The sequence below is a fragment of the Pseudophryne corroboree genome, chromosome 9, assembly GCF_028390025.1.
Source record: "Pseudophryne corroboree isolate aPseCor3 chromosome 9, aPseCor3.hap2, whole genome shotgun sequence".
Taxonomy (NCBI): Eukaryota; Metazoa; Chordata; class Amphibia; order Anura; family Myobatrachidae; genus Pseudophryne; species Pseudophryne corroboree.
The window spans coordinates 193842662-193855540 of NC_086452.1; the positions used below are offsets into that span (position 1 = coordinate 193842662).

The 12879-nt window shown below is 42.7% G+C and overlaps 1 protein-coding gene across 4 annotated transcripts in view; it reads left to right on the forward strand.

Moving 5' to 3' along the window:
* Positions 1 to 12879, forward strand: part of LOC134957844 (putative ferric-chelate reductase 1) — a 265125-nt gene that overhangs the window by 23172 nt on the left and 229074 nt on the right. For all 4 annotated transcript variants that reach the window (XM_063940058.1, XM_063940057.1, XM_063940060.1 and 1 more), the window contains one exon: positions 9593 to 9790. In XM_063940058.1, the coding sequence (XP_063796128.1) occupies positions 9593 to 9790 (198 nt within the window). The remainder of the gene's footprint in view (positions 1 to 9592; positions 9791 to 12879) is intronic.

Consider the following 12879-nt stretch of genomic DNA (forward strand, 5'->3'; position numbering starts at 1 on the left):
GGTCTGCAGGGTCTGCACGAATTTAGGAGGGAAGCCAAACTTTCGGAGCGTCTCGAACAAGTGGTCCCACGTTACCAGATCGAATGCCTTCTCGGCATCTAACGACAACATAAATGCAGGATCACTCATCCCAGACAGCTCCAGAGACTGTAGAATAGTTAAGATTTTCCTTATATTTGTTACTGAGTGTCTGCCCCAAATGAAGCCAGTCTGGTCTTCGTGAATTATGGAGGGGAGCATTTTCTTCATCCTCTGATAAAATTTTGGTGAAAATTTTGTAATCAACATTAAGTAATGCAATGGGTCTGTAGGACAAGGGTAGTAGGGGGTCTCTACCCGGTTTAGGTAATACCCGGACCACTGCAGAATTAAAATATATAGGGATAGGTCCAGAGGATAATATAGAATTATAAAAAGCCGTTAGGGGTTCGACTATTTTTGGGGAAAGGAGCTTAAAGAATTCAGAAGCCAACCCATCAGGGCCCGGGGTTTTAAGATTCTTAAGTTTCCTAATAGTGTCTAGCACTTCTTCAGTAGTGAAAGGGGTGACGAGTGAATCTGATTGCTCTGAGGTAATTTGCAGGAAATTGGAGCCCTTCCCAGAATTCCTGTTTGCAACGTTGATGGGATCTTGAGAATAAAGGTTATTGTAGAATGCATGGAAGATGTTTGAAAAAGTTTCCCCATTAAAGGAGGTCTCGCCATGGTCATCCTGTAAGGCAGGGATATGATGAGATCCTTCATTCATTTTAAGTAAGTTAGACAACAGGCGGCTAGATTTATTCCCAAATTGAAATATATTATGCTTGCCTGCAGCAAGAAATCTATTGTCTATTTGTGTTAGAATTTGGTCAAAATATTGTTTCGCCTCTTTGTATTTATGTTTATTGTCAGCAGTGGGGGAAGATTTAAAGGATTGAAAGGAGGAGGTAAGTGCAGATTGAGCTGTACGATAGGCTGCATTTTGATCCTTTTTAAATTTAGCTGTAAAGGCAATAATATCGCCTCTCAGTACCGCCTTGGCTGTTTGCCAAAATAGGCCTGGGTCTGATTCGTGTTCAGAGTTATTAGTCTGATAAGAGTCCCATGCTGACTGCAACATAGTTTGAAATTTCAGAGAAGCTGCCAGTTTAGTTGGGAATCGCCAATGAGTGTTAGATCCCAGAGTAAATTTAGTTTGTATTGTTAGTGAGATGGGAGCATGATCCGATATAAGAATCGGTTCTATTTCTGAGTCCAATACCCTAACTGACAGGGCATCAGAAATAAAGAAGTAATCTAGGCGTGAGAAAGAGTTATATGTGGCTGAGTAAAAGTGAAGTCCAATTCAATGGGGTTACGTATTCTCCAAATGTCTATGAGACCTAACTGGGTTGTCCTATAATTCAAATTAATTTTGGGGAGGCGAGACTTATGAGATGAGGTGCTCTTCCTATCCAGCACCAGGGAGGAGACTAAATTCATGTCGCCCCCCCATTATAATCGAGGTATTGGAGTATGGTCGAAGTAGATTTGTGATGTGTGTGTATAAAATAACTTATCATATACTGCAGGGGCATATGCATTGCACAGTGTATATCTGGATCCTTCCAGGGTAACATCTAATGTAATATATCTGCCCGCTGTATCTATGATCTGATGGTGGATATCAACCCCAATACCTTTTCGCACCAGAATGGCCACTCCTCTTGCCTTTGAATTAAAGGATGAGGATGCAATAAGTTGATGGCGAAGCATAGTAAGTTTACTGTGTTCAGTGGGTGTCAGATGAGTTTCCTGCAACAAGGTGATGTCCGCTTTAACCTTATTTAAGTAAGTAAGAATTTGGCGTCGTTTGATGGGTGAATGTATACCTCTTACATTCCAAGAGTATAGCTTAAGTTGTGAGGCCATATGTTAGATAGAAGATGTGTGCATTTGAGATCCCAGCATCCACCATCAGAGCAGAGCACAAGACAGAAGACATACAAGGCTTCAGCATTGACAAATATAAATGCAGTGTATCAGTGTACCAGAGAGCTCCCAAGGATATAGGTAAGCAAGAAGGACGAACAAGAAAGTTCGTACAGAGCTGGAAGAGAGAAGAAGTAAAGGAAAGTAGTACAGAAGTATATACCATAATATAAAACTAGTAACGAAAACATTGTGTATATAAACAGCAACCGTGGGGCAAACCCAAATATATTTATAAAATTAACTTAGAGGACTTCTCAGCACTGGATTTAAAAATTATCTAGGGGATCCCTAAGTAAGGCATTGCAAAACAAAGTAGGCAATTGTAGGGAACTTTCAACAATCCAGTCGGCAACAACAGATAAAACAATAGGAGAAAAGGAAATAAAACAAACGTAAAAGAAAAAGAAAAATTACAGCAGACCAACAAATAGTAATAACATCTATCAGACAGAAATAAAAAGGGGCCGCTAATACGTATTTGTAAATAAAATTTCCAATTCGCCTATATAATCCGTATAAACTAAGTTAGATTGTCGGTCATCAGTTATCTAGCAGAACACAATACCTCACTCATTTTGGTCCATAGAACTAGGATTTGCGGGTTCCATGTCCTGATTAAGAAAAGCTTTAGCGTCATCCACATTGGTAAAGTCTTTAGGACCTTGGGATAGAAAGATACGCAGCCGGGCTGGGTAGAGCAAGGCAAATTTGATTTTGGACTCGATCAACTGGCTACAAACCACAGACATCTCGCGGCGGGCTCTGGAGACCTCAGCTGAGTAGTCCTGGAATACAGAAAGTCTCTGTCCATCCCACTGAAGAGTGCCTTTTGCCTTAGCCGCAGACCATATCATTTCTTTGTGACAAAAATTGAGGCATTTGAAAATCACCGGCCGAGGACGAGTTTGATTAGATGCCCACTGCGGGCCCAATCTGTGCGCTCGTTCAATTTCCAAGGAGGATAAGTCATCAGGGATACCAAGCAGTTCAGGGAAGTATAATGTCAGAAATTTAAGTAGATCCGGACCTTTAATGGATTCCTTTAGACCCACAATCCGTAGGTTATTTCTTCTCGATCTATATTCAAGATCATCAAGTTTGGACACCATATGTTGGCGGGAGGACGTTAAAGACGAGACCTGCTGTTTCAGATCTTCTATTTCGTGAAAGTTAGAGCCAATTCGGTTTTCATTAATCGATATCCGGCGGGACATGGAACCAAGTTCCGATTTGATCTCAGTGACAGCTGACATTAACTTCTCCGCTTGTGCATGTAATAACGGTTAGACTGTTTCTCTTATGGCTTTGACTATCTCAGCGTAAGATGGGGGAGCAGGGGCGGCCTTCAGAGGCATGATGTCCGCCGGCTCAAGGTCTTTTTCAGGGTTACATATTACAGATGGATTAGGAGATAGAACAGCCAATGGAGTCGCTCTTTTTCCTCCGCCCGTAGAACGTTGAGGTTTAGGCGCAGGCAAAGTGAGAAATTTGTCCATAACACATCCAAAAAGGATACTGAGAGCCGCACAATAAAGTCAGACTGCGTCCAGTGCTGAGTCCTCTATATGCAGAAATCACGGTTGCTATTTGACAGTGTTTACTCCATGTACATCATAGTGGAGCGGGTACAGGGAAATGCTTATTTGATACCACTAGGAAGGAAGAGCTGTGTAGTAATATTACTTTTGTCGAGTGCGGACCAGGCCAGCACGTGTCACTGTAGAGAGCAGCTAAATGTAATTTTATGGTGATCTGACCAGCAGCATAACCATAACAGCCGTTACCAGCAAAATATGAAAGCACAGTATTCTTCGCATCCACATGGTGAATTGGGGGTTTGATAGATGTAACAAATCAAGTGGCCTGAGACCTGTCACTCCAGTAATCAATGAAGTTGGGATGAAGACGCCTCAAATGGGATATATTAACAATAGCTGTGTGCACGGCTGAGGATGGCAGCTGAAGCAATAATGAGAAATCCCAGTATCATGTAGCAGGGAAAGGAGGGTGACCAGTATAAATGCAGTGTGGAGCAAATAATAATGGTGGTGAAGCTTATCAAAGGTGTCAGACAATATGTGTCCATGTGCTGCCTGTGTCGCCACTCCTTACCAGGTTAAGCAGACTTGCAGTAAGAAATTCTGACCAGGAGAGAGAGAAAATGGCCACCATGCAGGGATTCCAGGCAGGGAGAACTCCAGAGCTGCTTCTGTGCCCTCCAGTCAGCAGAGAATGCCTCCTCTCTATGTTCAGGTGCCACTGGAGGTGGGTTGCAGGGGCTGTGTAGGTAGAGGGGAGAGGAGAGGTGCCCGCAGGCCGTTCACGCCACACCCGTGGCTCCGTTCGGCCGTCAGTCCCGCCGTGGAGCTCGGATCCCGGGCAGGAGGTGAAATCGAGGACCCGGCTTCCCCAGCAGGAAAGGCCGCAACCTGCAGAGATCTGCAGCTCAGTCTCCCGGCTCCTCGGCTCGTTTCCCCTGGGTTCACGGGGTGTAGGGAAGGAGAGGGGTCAGAGACAGGGAGGGATTGGACAAGGGAAAGCAGTGGGGAATATGTTTATTTCTCTGGGGAGACAAGAGCTCTGTAAAAATGCTGCTGCTCCCGTTCCCGATCAGGCCACCCTCGATCCTAGGTTTAAAGCCTACGTTGCATCTCTTTCCAGCAGACACAAGTCTGCAGAGGTGCAAAGACCTGCTGGTGAGAAAATTGTCAACTCAAGCAGAACGTGACCCGTCAACAGCTCCTCCTTCATTTTCTCCCGCTACTGGGGCTGCAAGGAAAAGGATACCATTTCCTAGCCCACCCGCTGGTGGTGATGCAGGGCAGTCAGGAGCGAGTGCTGACATTTGGTCCGGACTGAAGGACCTGCCAATGATTACGGACATTTCTACTGTCACTGCATATGATTCTGTCACCATTGAAAGAATGGTGGATGATAATATGAGTGACAGCATCCAAGAAGCCATGTCAAACAGTCCGTACGTAAACTGGGAGTCATTCCGAGTTGATCGCTCGCTGATGTTTTTCGTACCGCAGCGATCAGGTGAAAAAAACTGCATTTCTGCGCATGCGTATGTCTGCAATGTACACGCGCGACGTTCGGGTACAGAGCTCTTTGTGGTTGTGCTCAGGTTCTAGTGAAGTTTTCCTTTGCACTGGCAGCCGCAAGAAGATTGTCAAGAAGGTGGTGTTACTGGGTGTCAACTAGCTGTTTTCAGGGAGTTTGTAAAAATGCAGGCATGGCTGGGCATTCACTGGGCTGGTGTATGATGTCAAATCTGGACACGGATAGGCTGAAGTGATTGAAAGCGCTGAGTAGGTTCAAAGCTACTCAGAAACTGCACAAACTGTTTTTGTAGAGCTCGGCTGCACATGTGTTCGCACGTCTGCTAAGCTAAAATACACTACCCAGTGGGCGGCGGCATAGCGTTTGCACAGCTGCTAAAACTAGCTAGCGAGTGATCAACTCTGAATGACCCCCACTGGCAGCAAAAAGAGGCAATTTGCATGCTCTTGCACAAACAGGCTTTATTTTACCTAAGTTGCCCCTCCTTCCAGTGTGTACTCCGAAAGAGTGTTTAGTGCAGCCGGTAACCTTGTCAGCGATCGGCGTAAGAGGTTACTTCCACAAAATGTAGAGAAGATGTTCATCAAAAAGAATTCTAAATTTCTCCGGGAAGACCTTTACCAGCAATTGCCTCCAGAAAGTACACAGGGACCTGTGATGGTGGATTCCAGTGGGGATGAGTTAATACTTTGAGAAGGATGTACACAGTGAAAACGGTGAGGAATCGGAGGATGAGGTCGACATCTTGCCTCTGTAGAGCCATTTTGTGCAAGGAGAGATTGATCGCTTCTTTTTTGGTTGGGGCCCAAACAAACCAGTCATTTCAGCCACAGTCGTGTGACAGACCCTGTCGCTGAAATGATTGGTTTGCTAAAGTGTGCATGTCCTGTTTATACAACATAAGGGTGGGTGGGAGGGCCCAAGGACAACTCCATCTTGCACCTCTTTTTCTTCTTTGCATAATGTGCTGTTTGGGGACTAGTGTTGTTTGTTTTTTTTTTTTTTTTTTGTGTTTTTTTTTTTAAATGCCAACCTGTCTGCCACTGCAGAGCCACTCCTAGATGGGCCAGGTGTTGTGCCGCACACTTGTTTCGCTTAGCTTAGTCATCCAGCCACCTCGGTGCAACCTTTTGGCCTAAAAACAATATTGTGAGGTGTTCAGAATAGACTGAAAATAAGTGGAAATGAATGTTATTGAGGTTAATAATACCGTAGGAGCAAAATTACCCCCAAATTCTGTGACTTTAGCTGTTTTTATGTGGAGGGGGGGGGGGTTTCCTTCAAAAATCATCTAGATCCAAAACACAATCGGGTAATTAAAACCAAAACACGAAAAAGTGCCCACTGCACATCTCTAAATCTTATTTCTCTGCTCTTACCAGCCTTGTGCATTGCTGTTCTGATACAGCGTCTTCCAGTTAATATAACAGAGCAGGTAGAGGCCATCAGGGCGCAGTGACCTGATCTCTAGGATTGGGGCTGCTGATCCACTACTGTGTCAAGCTACCTCTGCTCCCCATCCAGTGAAGCTGCGTCCCGAGCCTGTCATTTCCCCATACAACAACAACAACACGCTCTGCTGCTGCTGCCTTCTCTGTTCCCTGGTGTCTCCGTCAGGAGAAACTACACCCAGGCATACCCCGGGCCCGTCACTCCAGCACACAGCTGCAGCATGCTCAGCTTCACTGCCTACTCCAATCACAGTCAAACAGCAGAACAGCCTGGGCCACACCATCTGTGGCCGCATCCTCCAGCTGCAGTTGTTTGGACAAAAAAGTAATTTTAGCAGGAGTGTGCCATCCTGCATTGGTAGGCTCCCATAGGAAGCTGCCTAATGGTGGTGCCGGCCCTGGGTGTCAGCAGTACAGTTGTCAAACATCCAGACACCAAGCAGCTCTGACATTTTGTGTACCGAATGAGCTCAATATCACCTAGATTACCAGAAGCACTGTCCCTATACCAACAGCGGCATCCTGTCTGCCAGAATGCTGGCAGTGGGGATAGTGCATCGAGGCCCCTTGCGGGCTCGCCATGCTGAAGGCACGGTGGCTCATCATGGGTTCTATTCTCCCTCTATGGGTGGCATGGATATCCATAGAGGGAGAATCACATATGTCACCGGTATTCTGGCAGCGGCATTATACCCTGGTCGGGATTCCGGCTTCCGTATTGCAACTGCCGGGATCCTGATGGTCCACTTTGGAGATATTACAATTGGGACGACCCCCTTTTTAACATTGCTGTTCTCCTGGCGGGTTTGAAGTGCATTGGTGGTTCTCTTGCATATTTAAGATGTCTTTTGTATTAGGGATTGTGTGTTACAGCATTATGTATATCCCTTTTTTTATTACTAGTGACTTCTAATTTAATATTAACTTCTTTTAATTGCCCTTCTTTACTTTGAGTATGGCCGTACACTTGTGTATCTAACTGTCTCTCTGCTATCTCTTCTTGGATGTCCCAGCGCTTTTTTAAACCTAACGTGTGTAAGACTGAGCTGATCTTCCCACCCTCTCACACTACCTCACCTCCCACAATTTCATTATATATAGATGGCACTATTATCTCCTCTAGCCCCCAAGTGAGCTGTCTTGGAGTAATCCTTGACTCCTCCCTCTCCTTCAAACCATGCATTCAGCACCTATCACAATCCTGTCATTTTCATCTCAAAAATATTCTTGGGATCAGACCCTTTCTCACCCAGGATGTCATTAAGACCCTTATCCACTCACTGGTCATCTCCAGACTGGACTACTGTAATCTCCTCCTGATTGGCATCCCTAAAATATACATCTCTCCACTCCAATCTATCCTCAATGCTGCTGCCCGGATCATCTTCCTCACCAAATGCACTACATCCACCTCCCTTCTCTTACTAGCCCTTCATTGGCTCCCCTTCCCTTTCAGAATCCATTTCAAGCTCCCCACACTCACAAAGCCCTTACCCACTCCTCTCCCAGTTACATCTCTGACCTTATATCCCTTTACACTCCCACCCATCCTCTTCGCTCTGCTAATGCACGTTCCCTCACCTGCCTTCTGATTACCTCTTCCCACTCCTACAGTACTTCCAAGATTTTGCACATGCTGCTCCCATTTTCTGGAATAATCAACCTCTCTTTACCTCTCTACAAAACTTCAAACGAGCTCTCAGGACACACTTCTTCACCAAACCCAGCTAAATCTCATCCTAAGCCTTCTGTGGCCCACGCTCACTTTCTACCCCATCTGTATCCCGACTGTCAAAATACCAACAACCATTGACCTACAGTCCAAAATAACGACGGGTCAAAAAGTCGACATGAGTTTTTCATGATTTTTTTTTCATTGACACAGACTTGTTCATACTTTACCATCCCAATGGACCTAGAGGGGGAATATAATAGTATGCCCGAAGCATGTTGAGCGCAACAAGCCATGCGAGGTGACGTGGCACACTTTTATATGGTGTCCATGTCGACCTATGTTGTCATACACTCCAAAAAATAAAAAAAATTAAAATTGTGTTGACTTGTTGACCTTGTCGGTATTCTAAATGTCGGTATTGTGACATTGTCGGGATTTTGACCATAGGGGAATTGTTGTCGGGATTTTGATTGTAGGTATGTCATACTAAACCTGTTTATATACCCTGTACTTGTCCTATATTGTATTGAACTGTAAGTCACTGTCTTCATGCGTTGCTTATTTGTTTACTCTGTAATTGGGCGCTGCAGATCCCATGTGGCACCATATAAATAAATGATGATGATGATAATACAACAAAATACTTTTGAAAAAAATGTGCCTAAGTTACACATTGTCATACTTGTACGGTTGTACCATATTTGTGTAGATGTACCCCAAGACTGTGCTTCTCTTGCAATAATTCTGGAACCTAAATTTATCAATTTTATGTACACATGCATGGAGCCGAATGTAATGCTGTGTGGGATGCCGTCTGAACTCTGACCTTGTTTTAAAGGGACAGTTACTTACAAGGCATGGTTTATGCAGACTTGTGCTTAGTGTAAATACACCTGTTTTCATACAGCTCTTCGGAACCAGAGTTAGAGGTAGTGAGAGTGCGCACTGATACTGATGACTGCTATGGAACCAAGCTTATACAAGGAGTTGAGTATAGACATTTAGCTTGGTGCACACGATGCGGGTGCAATTACAGCCAGCTTGCGTTAAACTCTGCATCAGATATTGGGGGAGATGTACTAAGCAGTGAGAAAAGTGGAGAAGTTGCCCATGGCAACCAATCAGCATTGATGGAACACTTATAATTTGCATACTATAAAAGTATACAGAGCAGCTGATTGGTTGCCATGGGCAACTTCTCCACTGGCTCACTTCTCCACTCTTATTACTACTTCGTACAGCTCCCCCATTGTTACTAGTTGATAAATCTTTAAGCCGTTTCCTTCTGCAATTAATCTTCATTGACCAACTCTGCAAACGTGTACAAGTACATAAATACTGTGATTGTGTCATATTCGCATGACTACTTTACACAAATAGAAAGCATTTGTATGCAAATTTATATGTATACAGTGACCATGTCTCCTTCTATTTGTTTCCTCAGAGATGGAAAATAGTTTAATGCTGTTCACTTGTGTTGCTGGCTATTTCGTGGCTGTCTCAGGCTATCCAAGTGGACAAATAAGTGCGTCATGTGACACCATGCTTCCATCACATTCGGGCAATAGTGCCCAATCGTCTGCAGCCCCTTACAACATCATAGTTTCTAAAACTACATTTAATGCTGGTGATATTATAACAGGTAAGGATGGAAGGAATAAAGCTTCTATAAAATAAAACAGGTAGATGCATGCTGACTTCATGGTATCTGATAATGGAATCTCGTGGATATCTTGTTTATGTAATCTCATAACCTGTTTTTGGTTAGTATCCTTAATAGAATATATACACTGATTCTGATTTACATCACAATTGTTAAATAATAATACACACTGCAGATTCAGCCCAGTCTCCATGCAATCAATGTATAGAAGTCAGTTAACAAGCAATACAAGATGCTACATGTCTACAAAGGCAGCTTACAGCCCCTCAGGCATCCTGTGTGGATTGCACTAGAGCAGTGTCTCAAACTCTGTAATTATGGAACCCTAAAGCTAGGTAAACATATGCAATTTTTTCTTTTTTTCAAACCAACAATCACAATTTTTCAGATAGTTGAAGGGCCCAATTTTTTTTCTTTTGTAACGTTACCAATTTTCCGCCACCACACATCCTCCTTGTGTGCAGACACATGCAGAAAGAGTTAATATGGATAATTAGTTAGAAATATGAGAAGATTATAGAGAATTGCATGATATCAACCTTTTCAGCGTTAACTTCTGGCAAGTCTTACAATTCGATAATCAAAGTAAAGCGTGTTTTTTTTTATTTTTTTTGTACAGATTTATTGCTAAAACGATTGTGCCTACACACTTCATGATAAAACAGTGTGATCACTGATTATTACCAAATAGTCTCAGTGTCGGACTGGGGCATGAAAGGCCCACCAGGGTAATGCAGTGGTAGGGGCCCATATTTAGGAAAGTGGTCAGTCTCCGGAGGGGGTGTGGCCAGCCACCACATTGGTTTACCTAACCGTTAGAGAGTGCATGGTGTGGGCACCTTGATAAATATATGGTAAATGCTGTACATGCTAGACAATGTACCAAATAACAGGAATACAGTGTAGAAAATATCCCATAGTCCTGTGCAGTATAATGTGTAACATAAAAATATATATTAAAAAAAACAGATCTGATTGCGCTTACATGTACGTATGGTACTGTTCAATACAACAATTTTAAAACATAAACATAAAAACAGTCATTTCTGAAGATGTCCTCTGTAAATTCAAGACGTACTATGTGTTTTTATTCTATATTTTTCTGAATAAATTTTACTTCATGTAAATTTAAAAGAGTATGTTTTAAAATTGTTGTATTGAACAGTACCATACATGTAAGCGCCCTCAGATCTGTTTTTTTTTTTTTTTTTTTTTTGCTACTATCCCCTGTACCTTTACTAACAGGAGGTTCTTCTAGGGTAGATGCTAGAATCAAGTGGGCTAAGGGACCTTTTCCGTAAGGGGGAGGAGTTACAACGCAAGGGGGGAGGAGCTAGGCCAGCGGGATAGTTCCTCTACTATCCACGCCACCAACTATTACCTTTAGTAATTAGGTGGTGAGCGAAGCGGAGCGGAGCGAGCCACCGTGCCCGAAGCGTGGCGAGCGAAGCGAGCCCGCGATGGTACTTTTCGGGTACCCTGTTCGCCCGTAGCTCCTCCCCCTGGTGACGTAGCTCCTCCCCTCAATACGTCACAAGGTCCCTTCAGCCCCTCCGATATAGAACCAACCGTTCTTCTAGAGGTGCTGCTCTTTATTCTCAGCGCAATTGGGTATGGGGGAGGGGTGGCAACAACAACAGCAGCAGCAGCTGAACTTGCTCTTACCAATTAGCAATTTATTTTCTACAGAATCCTAAATGGGCTGCAAACTAAAAATGTGCAAGTTCAGAGCTACTGTAAGAGCAGCATATAGCTGCACATACTTACAGGGTGAATCAAACCTCGAGATTTTGATATTTATCTTAACTTAACATATACACTGCTGTTAGGATTTGTACAACTATTGCATACACACTACAATTAAAATGCATTAAATAAATCTTATCCAATTTTAATTCTGTACAATTTGATTGCATAAAGTTGTTTGGTTCCCACATGCTGTTTTTTGTTTTTTTTAAACAATTTAATTTCCATGAATAAAGTAAAGTTGTTGGTACCTTTTTAAACATAGATGCCAATTACATTTTTAATCGATTACAAGTTCCTGTTTCTTGCTACCCAGCATCTAACCCCAGATAAACAACATTTGTGCAAAGATATTAGACTTAAAACAACTTGTTAGGAGACAGCTGGTTTCAGATTTACTCTACGTGGACAATTTATAATGAGACTATAGTCCCATGGGAATCGGAGATCTACATTATATATATATATATATATATATATATATATATATATATATATATATATATATATATATATATATATATATATATATATATATATATATTACAATAACAGTGGCACTCACACGGACTTCTTTTTCATTTAAATAAATGGGCGTGTCCTGCGCCCATTTATTTAAATGAAAAAGAAGTCCGTGTGAGTGCCACTGTTATTGTATTATACATAACCCTGCTGCATAGCTTTGTACTGGAGGCACTTTTATTCACATGAGACGGAGTGCCGGCATGTCAACTCTGTGTGTGTGTGTGTGTGTGTGTGTATATGTATGTATGTGTGTGTATGTATGTGTATATATATATATATATATATATATTCTATAATAATAACACTTATTTTTTTATACCAGAAAATGTTATTGTTTAGGTGTAGAAACTAGAGACTGTAATCTCGCAAAACAGCATTTCATGCAGCTCAAACAAACCACTTTCAACTGATGGAGGTAAAATTCAGAACACACATCTAGTGCTGTAGATCCAATTTCAAAGTAGGGATATTATTATCACTCTCTCATCTGATCCTTTCCATGAGACAATACACTGGCTGGGGTGGTGTTTTACTCAGGAACATAAGCAATCAAACTGGTTCCTCAGGTCTCATCAGTAATATACGTTTCCAAGACCTTCTCACGGATATGGTGAATCCGTCATTACTTACACAGTAAGCCCATATATCAGTGTGAGAAGAGACCTATGTAAATGAAGCACATGACCTGTAAACTGCTTGTGTGTTGTCACTGGTAAATAGATGGCCTTTCCCACTGACACAAAGTAGAACATACATTTGTCTTTAAAAGCATATCCTTTCTACTCCAGACATTAATA